Consider the following 21,292-nt stretch of genomic DNA (forward strand, 5'->3'; position numbering starts at 1 on the left):
AAATCCATTTATAATATAATATAATAATAATATAATATGCCATTTAGCAGGTAGCATGAGACGGAGTCTACAACCCACACAAGTGGCTCAGGTAGTGCAGCTCATCCAGGATGGCACATCAATGCGAGCTGTGGCAAGAAGGTTTGCTGTGTCTGTCAGCGTAGTGTCCAGAGCACGGAGGCGCTACCAGGAGACAGGCCAGTACATCAGGAGACATGGAGGAGGCCGTAGGAGGGCAACAACCCAGCAGCAGGACTGCTACCTCCGCCTTTGTGCAAGGAGGAGCAGGAGGAGCACTGCCAGAGCCCTGCAAAATGACCTCCAGCAGGCCACAAATGTGCATGTGTCTGCTCAAACGGTCAGAAACAGACTCCATGAGGGTGGTATGAGGGCCCAACGTCCACAGGTGGGGGTTGTGCTTACAGCCCAACACCGTGCAGGACGTTTGGCATTTGCCAGAGAACACCAAGATTGGCAAATTCGCCACTGGCGCCCTGTGCTCTTCACAGATGAAAGCAGGTTCACACTGAGCACATGTGACAGACGTGACAGAGTCTGGAGATGCCGTGGAGAACGTTCTGCTGCCTGCAACATCCTCCAGCATGACCGGTTTGGCGGTGGGTCAGTCATGGTGTGGGGTGGCATTTCTTTGGGGGGCCGCACAGCCCTCCATGTGCTCGCAAGAGGTAGCCTGACTGCCATTAGGTACCGAGATGAGATCCTCAGACCCCTTGTGAGACCATATGCTGGTGCGGTTGACCCTGGGTTCCTCCTAATGCAAGACAATGCTAGACCTCATGTGGCTGGAGTGTGTCAGCAGTTCCTGCAAGAGGAAGGCATTGATGCTATGGACTGGCCCGCCCGTTCCCCAGACCTGAATCCAATTGAGCACATATGGGACATCATGTCTCGCTCCATCCACCAACGCCACGTTGCACCACAGACTGTCCAGGAGTTGGCGGATGCTTTAGTCCAGGTCTGGGAGGAGATCCCTCAGGAGACCATCCGCCACCTCATCAGGAGCATGCCCAGGCGTTGTAGGGAGGTCATACAGGCACGTGGAGGCCACACACACTACTGAGCCTCATTTTGACTTGTTTTAAGGACATTACATCAAAGTTGGATCAGCCTGTAGTGTGGTTTTCCACTTTAATTTTGAGTGTGACTCCAAATCCAGACCTCCATGGGTTGATAAATTTGATTTCCATTGATAATTTTTGTGTGATTTTGTTGTCAGCACATTCAACTATGTAAAGCGAAAAGTATTTAATAAGATTATTTCATTCATTCAGATCTAGGGTGTGTTATTTTAGTGTTCCCTTTATTTTTTTGAGCAGTGTAGAATGACTGATGCTAGCGTTGGATGTGCCGGTGGAAGCAGAACAACTTGTGTCGTCGACAGGTGCAGTACTACCAGTAGAGTTGGTATGTGTCTCTATGGACGTGGGCCGTACTTTTTTAAACCATTTATCCATTTTCTAGCAAACGGAATGAGCAGCAGCTACGTTAGTGGAATTCCCACGAGAGAGTAACGGTTAATGTGATTGGATGTTAATTATTTGACCAGGCTACCTGTATTTGACGTTGTGTTGTTATTTCGCTGAACACTAGATGGTTAAATTTTATTTTTGGCAGTGAAACGAGGCTACTACTAACATCACCCAAATGTATAGCCCCGTTGGAAAATCTAAATGGACTGTTTGAAAATGTGAATCACATTTTCATTTGGCGTACCCCGCCGACGGCATACCCCAGTTTGGGAATAGCCGGTCCAGGGTGTCGGGCAAGGTGGAGGTGATATGGTCCTTGTATAGACTCTCATTTAGTTCAGTTACCTAAGCTTGCTTGGATATACGTGGTGGACATCTTGAAGCAAGTGTGGACAACAGACTGGGATAGGGAGAGGCTGAATATGTCCATAAACACTCCAGATCTGGAGCCCTCAGTCCTCGTGAGCGGCGGGATCCCACGACGTCCACGCTGTGTTGTTTTCCTCGAAGCGTGGTCAAAGAATGTGTTAAGTTTGTCTGGCAGTGAGGCGTTGTCTCGTTTCAGAGAGAAAAGCTTTAAATAACTGGAAGATAATTAGCATCTAAGCTACTTACAGAATGGAGGGTAGTTATAGGAGTTGAAAAGGTTTGATACAGAGAAAGGATATGTCCAAAATGGCACCCTATTCCCTGTATAGTTCACTACTTTTGACCAGGGTGGCTGTAAAAGGGCATAGAATGGTGGCTTGGGTAGTGGTGGGAAATTAGGTCCGTCCTGTTAAACGGTCCAGCAAACACGGTTGCAGAAGACAAAAGGTTCCACGTGGAGAGGGCACTGAGGGAAGCAGAGGACCAGTTACTGTAGATGTAATTTATTGGTTGCGTAAACAACGTTTTGCAAGTGTTACAGCAGGTGCAGTGAAATGCTTATGTTTCTAGCTCCAACACTGCAAGTAGTCACGGTTACTAGCCGGCTACCACCCGGTACTCAACCCTGCACCATAGAGTCATTGAATACTGGTCACGTTAATAATGTTTACATACTGTTTTACCCACTTCATATGTATGTATATATACTGTATTCTAGTCATGGTTCATCCTATATAACTACTGCTGAACACACTTTTTCTATTCATATACTGTCCATACTATCAATACACACCATTTTATATATACATATATATATATATTCCGGACTCTGACATTGCCTGCGCTGATATTTATTAATTTCTTTTTTTTTTACTTTTTGGATTATGTATGTATTGTTTTGTATTGTTAGTTATTATTACTGCACTGTTGGAGCTGGAAACACAAGCATTTCACTGCACCTGAGAGAACATCTGCAAATATGTGTACGCCACCAATAAACTTTTATTTGATTAGAATGTCTCGCAAATACACAAATAATAAAAAAAAATGACAGAACGGGTCCAATTAACGATAGAGTAGATATATTAATAATAATATATACCATTTAGAAGATGTTTTTTTCCAAAGCGACTTACAGGCATGCGTTTTATACGTAAGGGTGGTCCCAGGAATTGAACTCATTTTGACTCGTGTTCCGTGGGCCTACATGTGAATTTGCGGGGCACAACAAACAATAAACCAAGGCGAGCGTCACACCGATCTTCTCCTGAAATTCACTTTCCCCTCCGTGTCTCATTCACTAAATTGCATTGAAAAAGAAATGTGATCTCTGGTTAAAGATTGAGTTTTGATGTCCGTTCGAGTACTCATGCCCATCACTGTGTCTCAAACTCAGGTCAGTAATAACCACTACATCACTGTATCTCGAACTCAGGTCAGGCTATCTAGCTGACAGCCCTGTGTCCCAAACTCAGGTCAGGCTATCTAGCTGACAGCCCTGTCTCAAACTCAGGTGGCCTGTCAGCCCCACCCTCTGGCCTGTCAGCCCCACCCCCTGGCCTGTCAGCCCCACCCCCTGTCTTGTCAGTCCCACCCTGGCCTGTCAGCCCCACCCCCTGGCCTGTTAGCCCCACCCCCTGGCCTGTCAGCCCCACCCCCTGGCCTGTCAGTCCCACCCCCTGGCCTGTCAGTCCCACCCCCTGGCCTGTCAGCCCCACCCCCTGGCCTGTCAGTCCCACCCCCTGGCCTGTCAGCCCCACCCCCTGGCCTGTCAGCCCCACCCCCTGGCCTGTCAGCCCCACCCCCTGGCCTGTCAGCCCCACCCCCTGGCCTGTCAGTTCCACCCCCTGGCCTGTCAGCCCCACCCCCTGGCCTGTCAGCCCCACCCCTTCCTTACACACACAGAAACAGAGAGCGAGAAAAAGAGAATCTGCACAGATTCTGTCAGACCTGGGCCCTGACAGTAAATCTCAGAAAGACAAAAATAATGGGGTTCCAAAAAAGGTCCAGTTGCCAGGACCGCGAATACAAGTTCCATCTAGACCCCGTTGCCATAGAGCTCACCAAAAACTATACATACATCGGCCTAAACATCAGACCCCGTTGCCATAGAGCTCACCAAAAACTATACATACATCGGCCTAAACATCAGACCCCGTTGCCATAGAGCTCACCAAAAACTATACATACATCGGCCTAAACATCAGACCCCGTTGCCATAGAGCTCACCAAAAACTATACATACATCGGCCTAAACATCAGACCCCGTTGCCATAGAGCTCACCAAAAACTATACATACCTCGGCCTAAACATCAGACCCCGTTGCCCTAGAGCTCACCAAAAACTATACATACCTCGGCCTAAACATCAGACCCCGTTGCCCTAGAGCTCACCAAAAACTATACATACCTCGGCCTAAACATCAGACCCCGTTGCCCTAGAGCACTCCAAAAACGATACATACCTCGGCCTAAACATCAGCGCCACAGGTAACTTCCACAAAGCTGTGAACGATCTGAGAGACAAGGCAAGAAGGGCCTTCTATGCCATCAAAAGGAATATAAAATTCGACATACCAATTAGGATCTGGCAAAAAATACTTGAATTAGATGGAAACTGAGCTGCACTTCCTAACCTAATGCCAAATGTATGACCATATTAGAGACACATATTTCCCTCAGATTACAGAGATCCACAAAGAATTTGAAAAAACTAAACAAATCCAATTAGGATAAACTCCCTTATCTACTGGGTGAAAATCCACAGTGTGCTATCACAGCTGCAATATTTGTGACCTGTTGCCACAAGAAAAGGGCAACCAGTGAAGAACAAACACCATTGTAAATACAACCCATATTTATGTTGATTTATTTTCCCATTTGTACATTAACTATTTGCACATTGTTACAACACTGTATATAGACATAATATGACATTTGAAATATCTTTATTCTTTTGGAACTTCTGAGTGTAATGTTTACTGTTAATATTTATTGTTTATTTCACTTTTGTTTACTATCTACTTCACTTGCTTTGGCAATGTTAACACACGTTTCCCATGCCAATAAAGCCCTTAAAATTAAAATTGAATTGAGAGAGAGAGAGAGAGAGAAAACATCAATCTGCAGCATGACCATAGTGGGCTTAGCCTGCAGCCAGGGGTGTGGCCTGCAGCCAGGGGTGTGGCCTGCAGCCAGGGGTGTGGCCTACAGCCAGGGGTGTGGCCTGCAGCCAGGGGTGTGGCCTACAGCGCTGGTGCTACAGTTTAGTCGGCTGGCTCACCGTACAGGGCTGGTGGTTTGGAAGATAAGGAGCTACTGCTGCTGCTACTGGGGTTAAGGGCTGGTTTCAGTGAAAGGCACAGAGCTAAAACGGTAAGGAGGATCCTGTTTTACTCTCTCTGGCTGGAAGGACCTCGTCAGGGGAGAGAGAGGGAAGGCAGTAGAGGTTGAATACTTCAGACCTACCATAGAAGGTTTAAGTCGAGAGGACAGTTTTAGTGTGTGAAGTATATGGGTTTGGGAGGAGAGGTTTAGAGTTTTAGTGTGTGAGAGTTGGGCTGTGGTTTGGGAGGAGAGGTTCAGAGTTTTAGTGTGTGAGAGTTGGGCTGTGGTTTGGGAGGAGAGGTTCAGAGTTTAGTGTGTGAGAGTTGGGCTGTGGTTTGGGAGGAGAGGTTCAGAGTTGAAAAGCAGAAATACCTTATTTACATAAGTATTCAGACCCTTTGCAAAGAGACTCAAAATTGAGCTTGTGCATCCTGTTTCCATTGATCATCCTTGAGATGTTTCTACAACTTGATTGGAGTCCACCTGTGGTAAATTCAATTGATTGGACATGATTTGGAAAGGCACACACCTGTCTATATAAGGTCCCACAGTTGACAGTGCATGTCAGAGCAAAAACCAAGCCATGAGGTCGAAGGAATTGTCCGTAGATTGTGTTGAGGCACAGATCTGGGGAAGGGCACCAAAAAATGTCTGCAGCATTGAAGGTCCCCAAGAACACAGTGGCCTTCATCAATGTTAAATGGAAGAAGTTTGGAACCACCAAGACTCTTCCTAGAGCTGGCCGCCCGGCCAAATTGAGCAATCGGGGGAGAAGGGCCTTGGTCAGGGAGGTGACCAAGAACCCGATGGTCACTCTGACAGAGCTCCAGAGTTCCTCTGTGGAGATGGGAGAACCTTCCAGAAGGACAACCATCTCTGCAGCACTCCACCAATCAGGCCTTTATGGTAGAGTGGCCAGACAGAAGCCACTCCTCAGTAAAAGGCACATGACAGCCCGCTTGGAGTTTGCCAAAAGGCACCTAAAGGACTCTCAGACCATGAGAAACAAGATTCTCTGGTCTGATGAAACCAAGATTGAACTCTTTGGCCAGAATGCCAAGTGTCACATGTGGAGGAAACCTGGCACCATCCCTACGGTGAAGCATGGTAGTGGCAACATCATGCTGTAGAGATGTTTTTCAGCGGTAGGGACTGGGAGACTAGTCAGGATCGAGGCAAAGATTAACGGAGCAAAGTACAGAGAGATTCTTGATGAAAACCTGCTCCAGAGCGCTCAGGACCTCAGACTGGGGCGAAGGTTCACCTTCCAACAGGACAACGACCCTAAGCACAGAGCCAAGACAACGCAGGAGTGGCTTCGGGACAAGTCTCTGAATGTCCTTGAGTGGCCCAGCCAGAGCCCGGACTTGAACCTGATCGAACATCTCTGGAGAGACCTGAAAATAGCTGTGCAGTGACGCTCCCCATCCAACCTGACAGAGCTTGAGAGGATCTGCAGAGAAGAATGGGAGAAACTCCCCAAATACAGGTGTGCCAAGCTTGTAGCGTCATACCCAAGAAGACTCAGTGCTGTAATCACTGCCAAAGGTGCTTCAACAAAGTACTGAGTAAAGGGTCTGAATACTTATGTAAATGTGATAATTCCATTGTTTTTTTATACATTTGCAGAAATTTCAAAAAAACTGTTTTTGCTTTGTCATTATGGGGTACTGTGTGTAGATTGATGAGGGAAAACAAAAATGTTATACATTTTAGAATAAGGCTGTAACGTTACAAAATGTGGAAAAACTTTAAGGGGTCTGAATACTTTCCGAATGCACTGCATGCTACAGTGTGTCCTAATAGTGTTGTCAGCACCGCTGTCTGAACATGTCCTAATACGGAATGAATGGAGTTTAATGAACTGTTTGAATATAAATAGGTGACAAACACGTGTCATTACGTCAGGGTTCTCTGCTCTTACACTCACTAATGCCCTCTCTCTCTCTCTCTCTCTCTCTCTCTCTCTCTCTCTCTCTCTCTCTCTCTCTCTCTCTCTCTCTCTCTCTCTCTCTCTCTCTCTCTCTCTCTCTCTCTCTCTCTCTCTCTCTCTCTCTCTCTCTCTCTCAGGGAAACGTTTGCATTTCCAAAGTAAAAAAAACAAAAGTGAGATGACAAAAAACAATTACAAATGAACAGTAAACATTGCGCTCACAAAGGTTTTCAAAATGATACACATTTCAAGTGATACAGTATATTATCAGATTCTCTCTCTCTAACTGATAAGGCAAGGCAGCATGTGACATTGCAACATATTGAATGACTGCTTGTGGCTCATCTCTCAGAGAAGAGGACACAGAGAACAACTTGTCTTTAACTGCTGATACATCCTCTGTTTCCCAAATGGCTTTTGACCATGGTCCATAGGGCTCTGGTCAAAAGTAGTGCACTAAATAGGGTGCCATTTGGGATGTGGGTTTAGCTAGGCTAAACACAACCCCGACCCCATGACATGACATTTACATGATGTTACAGACCTACAGCCGGTTTACTTTATGTACGTCCCAAACGGCACCCTGTTCTCTTCACAGTGCACTACTTTTGACCAGCGGTTCTGGTTAAAAGTAGTGCACTATATAGGGAATAGGGTACCATTTGGGACTCTGAATTTTCACCTTATTTGTCTGAAAGGGCAGTTTGTTGTAATTCATTTAAATGGTATTGACATGCAAATTATCTCATTGTTTCTAAACCTAATAATACGCCTAAAGTTGTTTCACTGCTTGGGTTCCTCCGCTGTTTGACAAACACACCCCAAACACCCTGCAGTGTTGCTGCATGTTGTTTTAACAAGTTAATTATGGGTGATTCAAGTTATTTTGTTATCAACCCTTTCAGCACCTTGTATTGCAGTAACATGACTATATCTGAAATAATGAACCAGATAAAAAAAATATATACAGTGCCAGTCAAAAGTTTGGACACACCGACTCATTCCAGGGTTTTTCTTTATTTTTACTATTTTCTACATTGTAGAATAATAGTGAATACATCAAAACTATGAAATAACACATATGGAATCATGTAGTAACCAAAAAAGTGTTAAACAAATCAAAATATATTTTATATTTGAGATTCTTCAAAGTAGCCACCCTTTGCCTTGATGACAGCTTTGCACACTCTTGGCATTCTCTGAACCAGCTTCACCTGGAATGCTTTTCCAACAGTCTTGAAGATGTTCCCACATATGCTGAGCACTTGTTGGCTGCTTTTCCTTCAATCTGCGGTCCAACTCATCCCAACAACATTTCACTTAGGTCCCCCCAAAAGGCCGGCTCTGACTCCATGTGTGGTTATGGATGTGGGTACGCAGACCCGCGAGCCACTAAAGCCCCTCATGATGAGGTCCAATTTTTTGTGGCCCCCACTCCCATCAAAGTTACCCATCCCTGATTTAAATCAATGAAACGGACAGACACGTTTTTTTTTTTTTTTACAGGGAATATGAATAAATATGTATTGGTATTGAGCGTGTGGGCAAGACATTTCTGTTTGTTTCAGTATTAATTGCCAGATACACAGATAGCAGTATTGACCGACATGGTGGTGAGAGAAAAAAGCTCTCTGAAATGCACTCAGAAACAGTGGGAATGTGCCAGACGTGAAACTCACTCACACACACACACACTCTCTCAGACACATACACACGCACGCACGCACATACACACACACACACACACACGCACACATCGACCCCAGACCTGTTCTTCCGGAGCCAGCCACCTTTGATAGTGATCAATAGCTTCTCGAGCAACAGCCAGCATGTGTCACCGCAGAAAACCACATCACCTAGAATACAAAGTCGGGATGCTCTTGATGATGCAGCTGTAAAGGTTCCTGAGGAAGAAGAGGCGTGCCGATTGTTCTGGTGTGAGAGGACCATGTGATGTTGACACCGAGGAACTTGAAGCTCTCGACCCTCTCCTCTGTGTCGATGTGGATGGGGGGGGTGTGCACCCCCTGTTTTTCCCGTACTCCACGATCAGCTCATTGGTCTTGCTGACGTTGAGGGAGAGGTTGTTGTCCTGGCACCACCAGGTCTCTGACCTCCTCCCTGTAGGCTCTCTCGCCGTTGGTGATCAGGCCCACCACCGTTGTGTCGTCAGCAAAACTTGATGATGGAGTTGGAGTCATGCGTGGTAGACGGGGAGGGGGAGTCTACTCTCACCTACCCTTTTTCCACATTTTGTTACGTTACAGCCTTATTCTAAAATGGATTAAATAAATAGAAATCCTCAGCAATCTACACGCAATACCCCATAATGACAAAGCGAAAAACATTTTTTTGTTGTTGAAATTTAGCTAAAATTATAAAAAATTAAAAACTGAAATACCTTATTGACATAAGTATTCCAACCCTTTGCTATGATACTCAAAATTTTGCTCAGGTGCATCCTGTTTCCATTGGTCATCCTTGAGATGTTTCTACAACTTGATTGGAGTCCACCTGTGGTAAATTCAATTGATTGGACATGATTTGGAAAGGCACACACCTGTCTATATAAGGTCCCACAGTTGACAGTGCATGCTCCGAGACAGGATTGCGTCGAGGCACAGATCTGGGGAAGGGTACCAAAAAATGTCTGCAGCTTTGAAGGTCCCCAAGAACACAGTGCCCTCCATCATTCTTAAATGGAAGAAGTTTAGAACCACCAAGACTCTTCCTAGAGCTGGCCCACCGGCAAAACTGAGCAATCTGGGGAGAAGGGCCTTGGTCAGAGAGGTGACCAAGAACCCGATGGTCACTCTGACAGAGCTCTAGAGTTCCTCTGTGGAGATGGGAGAACCTTCCAGAAGGACAACCATCTCTGCAGCACTCCACCAATAAGGCCTTAATGGTAGAGTGGCCAGACGGAAGCCACTTCTCAGACCATGAGAAACAAGATTCTCTGGTCTGATGAAACCAAGATTTAACTCTTTGGCCTGATTGCCAAGTGTCACATCTGGAGGAAACCTGGCACCATCCCTACGGTGAAGCAAGGTGGTGGCAGCATCATGCTGTGGGGATGTTTTTCAGTGGCAGGGACTGGGAGACTAGTCAGGATCGAGGCAAAGATGAACGGAGCAAAGTACAGAGAGATCCTTGATGAAAACCTGCTCCAGAGCGCTCAGGACCTCAGACTGGGGCGAAGGTTCACCTTCCAACAGGACAACGACCCTAAGCACACAGCCAAGACAACGCAGGAGTGGCTTCGGGACAAGTCTCTGAATGTCCTTGAGTGGCCCAGCCAGAGCCCGGACTTGAACCCGATCTAACATCTCTGGAGAAACCTGAAAATAGCTGTATACATTTACAAAATATTCTAAAAACCAGTTTTTGGTTTGTCATCATGGGGTGTTGTCTGTAGATTGGGGGAAAACAATTTAATCCATTTTAGAATAAGGCTGTAACATAACAAAATGTGGAAAAAGTCAAGGGTGTCTGAATACTTTCCGAATGCACTGTATACAGAAACTATTCCACAATAGAATCTATACAGAAACTACTCCAGAATAGAATCTATACTGAAACTACTCCAGAATAGAAAACGGTATCACTTCATTTGGATAGCTGCAAATAGAGTGTTTGTAGATGTTCAGTAGATGTTCAATTGACCTTAAACCTAACCCTAATCAAAACCCTAGTAAGCGGTTGGTGAAAAAAAAATGGGGTGGCAGGTAGCATAGCGGTCAGAGCGTTGGGAGTGTTGGGCAAAGGTTGCTAGTTCGAATCCCTGAGCCGACTAGGTGAAGAAAATCTGTCAATCTGCCCTTGAGCAAGGGACTTAACCCCAGGTTCGCCGTCAATCATGGCTGATCCCTGTCTGTGACCCTTCTCTCTGGGGGTGTTTAAGGGGGAGTTGGGATGTGCAAAAAACACATTTCCATTTAACACCTCACACTTGTACGTGCATGCAGTGAAGCATTGTAATCACGCAGACTCATTGGGTTATTTTGGTGTACACAAAGTGAGAAAATAGATGTGTTTGTAAAGGAGGAAGCCTCAGTGACTGCACTCACCTGAACTTTACTACTGCTGACAACAGATGTGTCCCCTGAGGGACAGTGAGGTCCACTGATCAGCCACTAATCACATCATGAGTCCTCACTGGCCATGCTCTGACAATGGATCAATGAGTTGGGCGGCCTCCTCCTTTCCCTCTCTCCCTCCAGGGCTGGTTAACAACATCAATTAAAGAGCTGCTAGGAAACTGGGTCTCTGTTCCAGCATACTTCTTGGAATTAAGCAATGTGTAGGGAATGCATTCTAAATGGAATGCTAGGATGGACAATCTGGATGTTCTGTAGACCTTGTGTTCTGTAGACCTTGTGTTCTGTAGACCTTGTGTTCTGTTGACCTTGTGTTCTGTAGACCTTGTGTTCTGTTGACCTTGTGTTCTGTAGACCTTGTGTTCTGTTGACCTTGTGTTCTGTTGACCTTGTGTTCTGTTGACCTTGTGTTCTGTAGACCTTGTGTTCTGTTGACCTTGTGTTCTGTAGACCTTGTGTTCTGTAGACCTTGTGTTCTGTAGACCTTGTGTTCTGTTGACCTTGTGTTCTGTTGACCTTGTGTTCTGTAGACCTTGTGTTCTGTAGACCTTGTGTTCTGTAGACCTTGTGTTCTGTTGACCTTGTGTTCTGTTGACCTTGTGTTCTGTAGACCTTGTGTTCTGTTGACCTTGTGTTCTGTAGATATTGTGTTCTGTAGACCTTGTGTTCTGTAGACCTTGTGTTCTGTAGACATTGTGTTCTGTTGACCTTGTGTTCTGTAGATATTGTGTTCTGTTGACCTTGTGTTCTGTTGACCTTGTGTTCTGTAGACCTTGTGTTCTGTAGACCTTGTGTTCTGTTGACCTTGTGTTCTGTAGACCTTGTGTTCTGTAGACCTTGTGTTCTGTTGACCTTGTGTTCTGTAGACCTTGTGTTCTGTTGACCTTGTGTTCTGTAGATATTGTGTTCTGTTGACCTTGTGTTCTGTAGACCTTGTGTTCTGTTGACCTTGTGTTCTGTAGATATTGTGTTCTGTTGACCTTGTGTTCTGTAGACCTTGTGTTCTGTTGACCTTGTGTTCTGTTGACCTTGTGTTCTGTAGACCTTGTGTTCTGTAGACCTTGCGTAGCAACTAGGGTAGGAGGTACTGGAACAGGGCAGAACAGGCAGAGTGTATAGTCAGGACCAGTGTCTCTGCTTTCCCATCCAGCCAGAGGAGCGCCTGATGCCTCATGGGGATGAGACGATGTGAGGAAGAGATCATGTGCCACATCTTCTGAGTGAGATCACATTGGATAGCATTGCACAATGTACACACGCACACTGTATACTGTCTCCCCATGATACGACTAGGTGAAAAATCTGTCGATGTGCCCTTGAGCAAGGCACTTAACCCTAATTGCTCCTGTAAGTCGCTCTGGATAAGAGCGTCTGCTAAATGATGTAAATCTAAATCTAATACGCCCTCTCTACGGGCTCCCAGGCCCTTTCCCAGAGGGCCACAGTCTAACCTCTGACCCCTGCCATAAAAATAGTGTTTTGTCATTTTCTTCTTCCTTCAGCATCAGAATTCCGATCTCCTTTATTATTCAAATCAAATCAAATTGTATTGGTCACATACACTTATTTAGCAGATGTTATTGCGGGTGTAGCGAAATGCTTGTGACTTTGAAAGAACAGTGTGGAAAGGAGAGAGAGATAATTAGTAGAGTGATATAACCTCACGGTTATGTGACTACCCAGAGACAGGGCTTGAACCTCGGGATATGTGACTACCCAGAGACAGGGTGTCACGCCCTGGCTCTGGGGACTCTTAATTGTTGAGCCAGGGTGTGGATCTTTCTATGTTATAGTTTTCTATGTTGTGTTCTAGATCGTTTAGTTTCTATGTTGGCCAGGGTGGTTCCCAATCAGAGACAGCTGTAGCTCGTTGTCTCTGATTGGGGACCATACTTAGGCAGCCTGTTGGCACCAGTTTATTGTGGGATCTTGTTCCGTTAAGGTTTGTGTTATTAACCTAGGACTTCACGTTTCGTTTGTTGTTTTGTTCGTGTCAGTACTGAATAAAGTATGTACGCTTATCACGCTGCGCCTTGGTCCGCATCATCTATCGACGATCGTGACACAGGGCTTGAACCTCAGGATATGTGACTACCCAGAGACAGGGCTTGAACCTCACGGTTATGTGACTACCCAGAGACAGGGCTTGAACCTCACGGTTATGTGACTACCCAGAGACAGGGCTTGAACCTCACGGTTATGTGACTACCCAGAGACAGAGCTTGAACCTCACAGTTATGTGACTACCCAGAGACAGGGCTTGAACCTCACAGTTATGTGACTACCCAGAGACAGGGCTTGAACCTCACAGTTATGTGACTACCCAGAGACAGGGCTTGAACCTCACGGTTATGTGACTACCCACAGACAGGGCTTGAACCTCACGGTTATGTGACTACCCAGAGACAGGGCTTGAACCTCACGGTTATGTGACTACCCAGAGACAGGGCTTGAACCTCACGGTTATGTGACTACCCAGAGACAGGGCTTGAACCTCACGGTTATGTGACTACCCAGAGACAGGGCTTGAACCTCACGGTTATGTGACTACCCAGAGAGCTACCACTAGACCAGAGATCCCGGCACATAATTTAAAGACCCAGTGCAGTCAAAAACATGAATTTCCTGTGTTTTATATATATTTCCACACTATAAGGTTGGAACAATACTGTGAAATTGTGAAAATTATGATAATGCCCATTTGGTGTAAGAGCTGTTTGAAAAGACAGCCAGAAGTTTCAGCCAGTTTTGGTGGGAGGGAGTTTTGACCTGCCTGATGACATCACCAGGCGGTAAATGAGTTAATAGACCAATAAGAAAGAGAGTTACAACCCTCTCTGCCAATAACAGCTAGTTTTCAGTTTCCCCTCCCCACTCAGACCACTCCCACGGCCCTAGAAAAAGTATTCCTTGAGAAATTCTTTGCTAACAAGCTATTTTTGTTTATTTTTGTACATTTTTATTGAACATAATCACAGTAAGGTACTTAACTGTTACCCAGAAATGATTTGATATTGAGATAAAAATCGGCAGCACTGGACCTTTTAAAGTGTTGAAGACTGAAGGAATGTCTAGTCTGACATGCCATCAGACAACTCTTTCCTTTCATATCGCTGGCTCCTTAAGTTTCCTCACGTAGCCTACAACAAAATCAGTGTTCACACCAATAACAGGAACGCTAATTGTCTCCTAAAAATAACCAAATCACGTGGTGGCAGGCGTGCGGGCGCGTGCGTGCGCTGTAAAGAGACAAATGCGATTTAGTCTAGACTTACTCAAACTGAGAATGCTGCCTCTCGTAGACGTGGTAATGGTGGATGTTTTTTATGTTCCACGTGAGCAGTGAACTAGACCCGAGGTCAAACTGTTAGCGGGAGATGCGATGACTACATTACGTTAGTGAGCTACTGTTCTTTTCTGACTGGAACACGTTTTGTCTGGTTTGATCTTCTCATCTGTTAGATTTCATTGGATCAAATAAAGTTCTGTTGGTTATTAGGAGGCATGGCTTAATAGGTCAGGCTGTTTTGCTTTGGGCTGTTTCGATACCATTTATGTTTCACTTCAGTCTGTTTGACAAACCTTTACTTGCACCAGGCCAATTCCCTTTGTTTTTCCCCCCAACCTGTAAGTGTATGTTTGTCTTTTAGAAGGGTTGGAATGAAGCGGCAGTCTGATTTCACGCACCCGCTCAGTGGCCTTGTGGTTAAAGTGTCTGTCCTGAGATTGGAAGGTTTGTGGGTTCAATTCCCAGTCGCGTCATACCAAACGCTCTAAAAAATGACTAATTCATGTTTGTTTGTTTGTTTACTCCAGGTTCAGCGCGGTCAGCACGATGACTGATGGGGACTATGATTACCTCATCAAGCTCCTGGCTCTGGGGGACTCTGGAGTAGGGAAGACTACGTTTCTCTACAGGTAAACACACAACTAGTTATATTAGATATGTATTACACTGTCTTCAGAAAGTATTCACACCCCTTGACTTTTTCCACATTTTTTGTTGTGTTACAGCCTGAATTTAAAATTGAGTAAATTGAGATTTTGTGTCACTGGCCTACACACAATACCCTATAATGTCAAAGTGGAATGATGTTTTTATAGAAATTGACAAATTAATTAAAAATGAAAAGCTGAAATGTCTTGAGTCAATAAGTATTCAACCCCTTTGATATGGCAAGCCTAAATACATTCAGGAGTAAAAATGTGCTTAACAAGTCACATAAGTTGCATAGACTCACTCTGTGTGCAATAACAGTGTTTAACATGATTTTTTGAATGACTACCTCATCTCTGTACCCCATACATACAATTTCAAACACAGATTCAACCACAAAGACCAGGGAGGTTTTCCAATGCCTTGCAAAGAAGGGCACCTATTGGTAGATGGGTAAAATTAAAAAAAAGCAGACATTGAATATCCCTTTGAGCATAATAATAATATAATAATATGCCATTTAGCAGACGCTTTTATCCAAAGCGACTTACAGTCTTGCGTGCATACATTTTTTTTTGTGTATGGGTGGTCCTGGGGATCGAACCCACTACCTTGGCGTTACAAGCGCCGTGCTCTACCAGCTGAGCTACAGAGTATACACGTGAAGTTGGTGAAGTTGTTAATTACACTTTGGATGGTGTATCAATATACCCAGTCACAACAAAGATACAGGTGTCCTTCTAACTCAGTTGCCGGAGAGGAAGGAAACCGCTCAGGGATTTCATCATGAGGCCAATGGTGACTTTAAAACAGTTACAGAGTTTAATGGCTGTGATAGGAGAAAACAACATTGTAGTTACTCCACAATACTAAACTAAATGACAGAGTGAAAAGAAGGAAGCCTGTACAGAATAAAAACATGCATCCTGTTTGCAATAAGACACTAAAGTAAAACTGCAAAAAATGTGCCAAAGAAATTAACTTTATGTCCTGAATACAAAGCGTTATGTTTGGGGCAAATCCAACACAACACTTCACCAGGACAATGACCTAAAACACAAGGCCAAATCAACGCTGGAGTTGCTTACCAAGACGACGTTGAATGTTCCTGGCATAGTTACAGTTTTGACTTAAATTGGCTTCAATATCTATGGCAAGACTTGTAAATGATTGTCTACCAATGATCAACAACCAACTTGACAGAGCTTGAAGAATATATATATTTTATTTTACAATCCAGGTGTGCAAAGCTTTTAGAGACTGACCCAGAAAGACTCACAGCTGTAATCGCTGCTAAAGGTGATTCTAACATCTATTGACTCAGGGGGTTGAATACTTATGTAAGCAAGATGTTACTGTTTTATTTTTCATATTTTTTATTTTCAAATGTTTGAATTTTTCTTCTACTTTGACATTAGTATTTTATAGACCGTTGACAAAAAAAATCAATTAAATCAATTTCATCCCATCAAAATGTGGAAAAAATAAAGGGGTGTGAATACTTTCTGAAGGCACTGTATGCTCTGGAAAAAACTACCTTTCTCCACAGGTACACAGTATATCATATGTTATTAATATACTGTATGTATATATATATATATACTGTGTATATATATACAGCACCAGTCAAAAGTTTGGACACACCTACTCATTCAAAAGTTTTTCTTTATTTTTACTATTTTCTACATTGTAGAATAATAGTGAAGACATCAAAACTATGGAATAACACAGATGGAATCATGTAGTAACCAAAAAAGTGTTAAACAAATCAAAATATATTTTTTATTTTTGATTCTTCAAATTAGCCACCCCTTTACCTTGATGACAGTTTTGAACACTCTTGGCATTCTCTCAACCAGCTTCACCTGGAATGCTTTTCCAACAGTCTTAAAGGAGTTCCCACATATGCTGAGCACTTGTTGGCTGCTTTTCCTTCACTCTGCGGTCCAACTCATCCCAAACCATCTCAATTGGGTTGAGGTCAGGGGATTGTGGAGGCCAGGTCATCTGATGCAGCACTCCATCACTCTCCTTCTTGGTCAAATAGCCCTTACACAGCCTGGAGGTGTGTTGGGTCATTGTCCTGTTGAAAAACCAATGGTAGTCCCACTAAGGCCAAACCAGATGGGATGGCGTATCGCTGCAGAATGCTGTGGTAGCCATGCTGGTTAAGTGTGCCTTGAATTCTAAATAAATCACAGACAGTGTCACCAGCAAAGCACCCCACACCATAACACCTCCTCCTACATGCTTCACGGTGGGAACCACACATGCGGAGATCATCCATTCACCTACTCTGCGTCTCACAAAGACACGGCGGGTGGAACCAAAAATCTAAAATTTTGACTCATCAGACCAAAGGACAGATTTCCACCGGTCTAATGTCCATTGCTCGTGTTTCTTGGCCCAAGCAAGTCTCTTCTTATTATTACATTTTACATTAAATTTTTGTCATTTAGCAGACGCTCTTATCCAGAGCGACTTACAGTTAGTGAGTGCATACATTTTTTATTTTTTTATTTTTCATACTGGCACCCCGTGGGAATCGAACCCACAACCCTGGCGTTACAAACGCCACGCTGTACCAACTGAGCTACATCCCTGCCGGGGGTAGGGGTTTCTTTGCAGCAATTCGACCATGAAGGCCTGATTAACGCAGTCTCCTCTGAACAGTTGATGTTGATGTGTCTGTTACATGAACTCTGAAGCATTTATTTGGGCTGCAATTTCTTAGGCTGGTAACTCTAATGAATGTATCCTCTGCAGCAGAGGTGACTCTGGGTCTTCCATTCCTGTGGCGGTCCTCATGAGAGGCAGATTCATCATAGCGCTTGATGGTTTTTGCGACTGCTCTTGAAGAAACTTTCAAAGTTCTTGAAATGTTCCGTATTGACTGACCTTCATGTCTTAAAGTAATGATGGACTGTAGTTTCTCTTTGCTTATTTGAGCTGTTCTTGCCATAATATGGACTTTGTCTTTCACCAAATAGGGCTATCTTCTGTATACCCCCCCCCCCCCCTTGTCACAACACAACTAATTGGCTCAAACGCATTAAGAAGGAAAGAAATTCCACAAATTAACTTTTAAGAAGACACCTGTTAAATGAAATGCATTCCAGGTGACTACCTCATGAAGCTGGTTGAGAGAATGCCAAGAGTGTGCAAAGCTGTCATCAAGGCAAAGGGTGGCTACTTTGAAGAATCTCAAATATAAAATATATTCTGATTTGTTTAACACTTTTTTCGCTACTACATGATTCCATATGTGTTATTTCATAGTTTTGATGTCTTCACTATTATTCTACAATGTAGAAAATAGTAAAAATAAAGAATATCCCTTGAATGAGTAGGTGTGTCCAAACTTTTGACCGGGTGTGTATATATATATATATTATTCATATATTAAGACTACCTTTCTATACAAGTACTTCCTTGAGCACTTTGCTTTTAATATGCATTGTTGATGTGCTGCTTTTAGTGTTTATATGTCCTTTGTTTTGTGCTGTGTTTTTTTTGGTAATGTACAGTTGAAGTCAGAAGTTTATATACACCTTAGCCAAATACATTTAAACTCAGTTTTTCACAATTCCTGACATTTAATCCTAGTAATAATTTCCTGTCTTAGGTCAGTTAGGATCACCACTTTATTTTAAGAATTTGAAATGTCAGAATAATAGTAGAGAATGATTTATTTAAGCTTTTATCACATTCCCAGTGGGTCAGAAGTTTACATACACTCAATTAGTATTTGGTAGCATTGCCTTTAAATTGTTTAATTTGGGTCAAACGTTTCGGGTAGCCTTCCACAAGCTTCCCACATTAAGTTGGGTGAATGTTGGCCCATTCCTCCTGACAGAGCTGGTGTAACTGAGTCAAGTTTTTAGGCATCCTTGCTCGCACACACTTTTTTAGTTCTGCCCACAAATGTTCTATAGGATTGAGGTCAGGGCTTTGTGATGGCCACTCCAATACCTTGACTTTGTTGTCCTTAAGCCATTTTGCCACAACTTTGGAAGTATGCTTGGGGTCGTTGTCCATTTGGAAGACCCATTTGCGACCAAGCTTTTTAACTTCCTGACTGATGTCTTGAGATGTTGCTTCAATATATCCACATAATTTTCCTTCCTCATGATGCCAACTATTTTGTATAGTGTACCAGTTCCTCCTGCAGCAAAGCACCCCCACAGCATGATGCTGCCACCCCCGTGTTTCACAGTTGGGATGGTGTTCTTCGGCTTGCAAGGTACCCCCTTTTTCCTCCAAACATAACGATGGTCATTATAGCCAAACAGTTCTATTTTTGTTTCATCAGACCAGAGGACATTTCTCCAAAAAGTACGATCTTTGTCCCCATGTGCAGTTGCAAACCATAGTCTGGCTTTTTTATGGAGGTTTTGGAGCAGTGGCTTCTTCCTTGCTGAGCAGCCTTTCAGGTTATGTCGATATAGGTCTCGTTTTACTGTGGATATAGATACTTTTGTACCTGTTTCCTCCAGCATCTTCACAAGGTTCTTTGCTGTTGTTCTGGGATTGATTTGCACTTTATGCACCAAAGTACGTTCATCTCTAGGAGACAGAACACGTCGCCTTCCTGAACGGTATGACGGCTGCGTGGTCCCATGGTGTTTATACTTGCGAACTATTGTTTGTACAGATGAATGTTTTACCTTCAGGCGTTTGGAAATTGCTCCCAAGGATGAACCAGACTTGTGGAGGTCTACAATTTGTTTTCTGAGGACTTGGCTGATTTCTTTTGATTTTCCCATGATGTCAAGCAAAGAGGCACTGAGTTTGAAGGTAGGCCTTGAAATACAGTGGGGAGAACAAGTATTTGATACACTACCGATTTTGCAGGTTTTCCTACTTACAAAGCATGTAGAGGTCTGTAATTTTTATCATAGGTACACTTCAACTGTGAGAGACGGAATCTAAAACAAAAATCCAGAAAATCACATTGTATGATTTTTAAGTAATTCATTTGCATTTTATTGCATGACATAAGTATTTGATCACCTACCAACCAGTAAGAATTCCGGCTCTCACAGACCTGTTAGATTTTCTTTAAGAAGCCCTCCTGTTCTCCACTCATTACCTGTATTAACTGCACCTGTTTGAACTCGTTACCTGTATAAAAGACACCTGTCCACACACTCAATCAAACAGACTCCAACCTCTCCACAATGGCCAACACCAGAGAGCTGTGTAAGGACATCAGGGATACAGTTGTAGACCTGCACAAGGCTGGGATGGGCTACAGGACAATAGGCAAGCAGCTTGGTGAGAAGGCAACAACTGTTGGCACAATTATTAGAAAATGGAAGAAGTTCAAGATGACGGTCAATCACCCTCGGTCTGCGGCTCCATGCAAGATCTCACCTTGTGGGGCATCAATGATCATGAGGAAGGTGAGGGATCAGCCCAGAACAACACAGCAGGACCTGGTCAATGACCTGAAGAGAGCTGGGACCACAGTCTCAAAGAAAACCATTAGTAACACACTACGCCGTCATGGATTAAAATCCTGCAGCGCACGCAAGGTCCCCCTGCTCAAGCCAGCGCATGTCCAGGCCCGTCTGAAGTTTGCCAATGACCATCTGGATGAACCAGAGGAGGAATGGGAGAAGGTCATGTGGTCTGATGAGACAAAAATAGAGCTTTTTGGTCTAAACTCCACTCGCCTTGTTTGGAGGAAGAAGAAGGATGAGTACAACCCCAAGAACACCATCCCAACCGTGAAGCATGGATATGGAAACATCATTCTTTGGGGATGCTTTTCTGCAAAGGGGACAGGACGACTGCATTGTATTGAGGGGAGGATGGATGGGGCCATGTATCGCGAGATCTTGGCCAACAACCTCCTTCCCTCAGTAAGAGCATTGAAGATGGGTCGTGGCTGGGTCTTCCAGCATGACAACGACCCAAAACACACAGCCAGGGCAACTAAGGAGTGGCTCCGTAAGAGGCATCTCAAGGTCCTGGAGTGGCCTAGCCAGTCTCCAGACCTGAACCCAATAGAAAATCTTTGGAGGGAGCTGAAAGTCCGTATTGCCCAGCGACAGCCCCGAAACCTGAAGGATCTGGAGAAGGTCTGTATGGAGGAGTGGGCCAAAATCCCTGCTGCAGTGTGTGCAACCCTGGT

General features: G+C 44.2%; 1 protein-coding gene across 1 annotated transcript in view; it reads left to right on the forward strand.

The window, feature by feature from the left end:
* Positions 1 to 5,206: 5,206 nt before the first annotated feature.
* LOC311117802 (ras-related protein Rab-27B) overlaps positions 5,207 to 21,292 on the forward strand; it is a gene marked incomplete at its 3' end in the record, with an annotated part of 22,855 nt that continues 6,769 nt past the window's right edge. The window contains exons 1-2 of the mRNA XM_084192712.1: positions 5,207 to 5,234; positions 15,033 to 15,134. Of these exons, the coding sequence (XP_084048838.1) occupies positions 15,052 to 15,134 (83 nt within the window). The remainder of the gene's footprint in view (positions 5,235 to 15,032; positions 15,135 to 21,292) is intronic.

The sequence above is a fragment of the Coregonus lavaretus genome (assembly GCF_964263955.1).
Source record: "Coregonus lavaretus genome assembly, contig: HAP1_SCAFFOLD_1899, whole genome shotgun sequence".
Lineage (NCBI taxonomy): Eukaryota > Metazoa > Chordata > Actinopteri > Salmoniformes > Salmonidae > Coregonus > Coregonus lavaretus.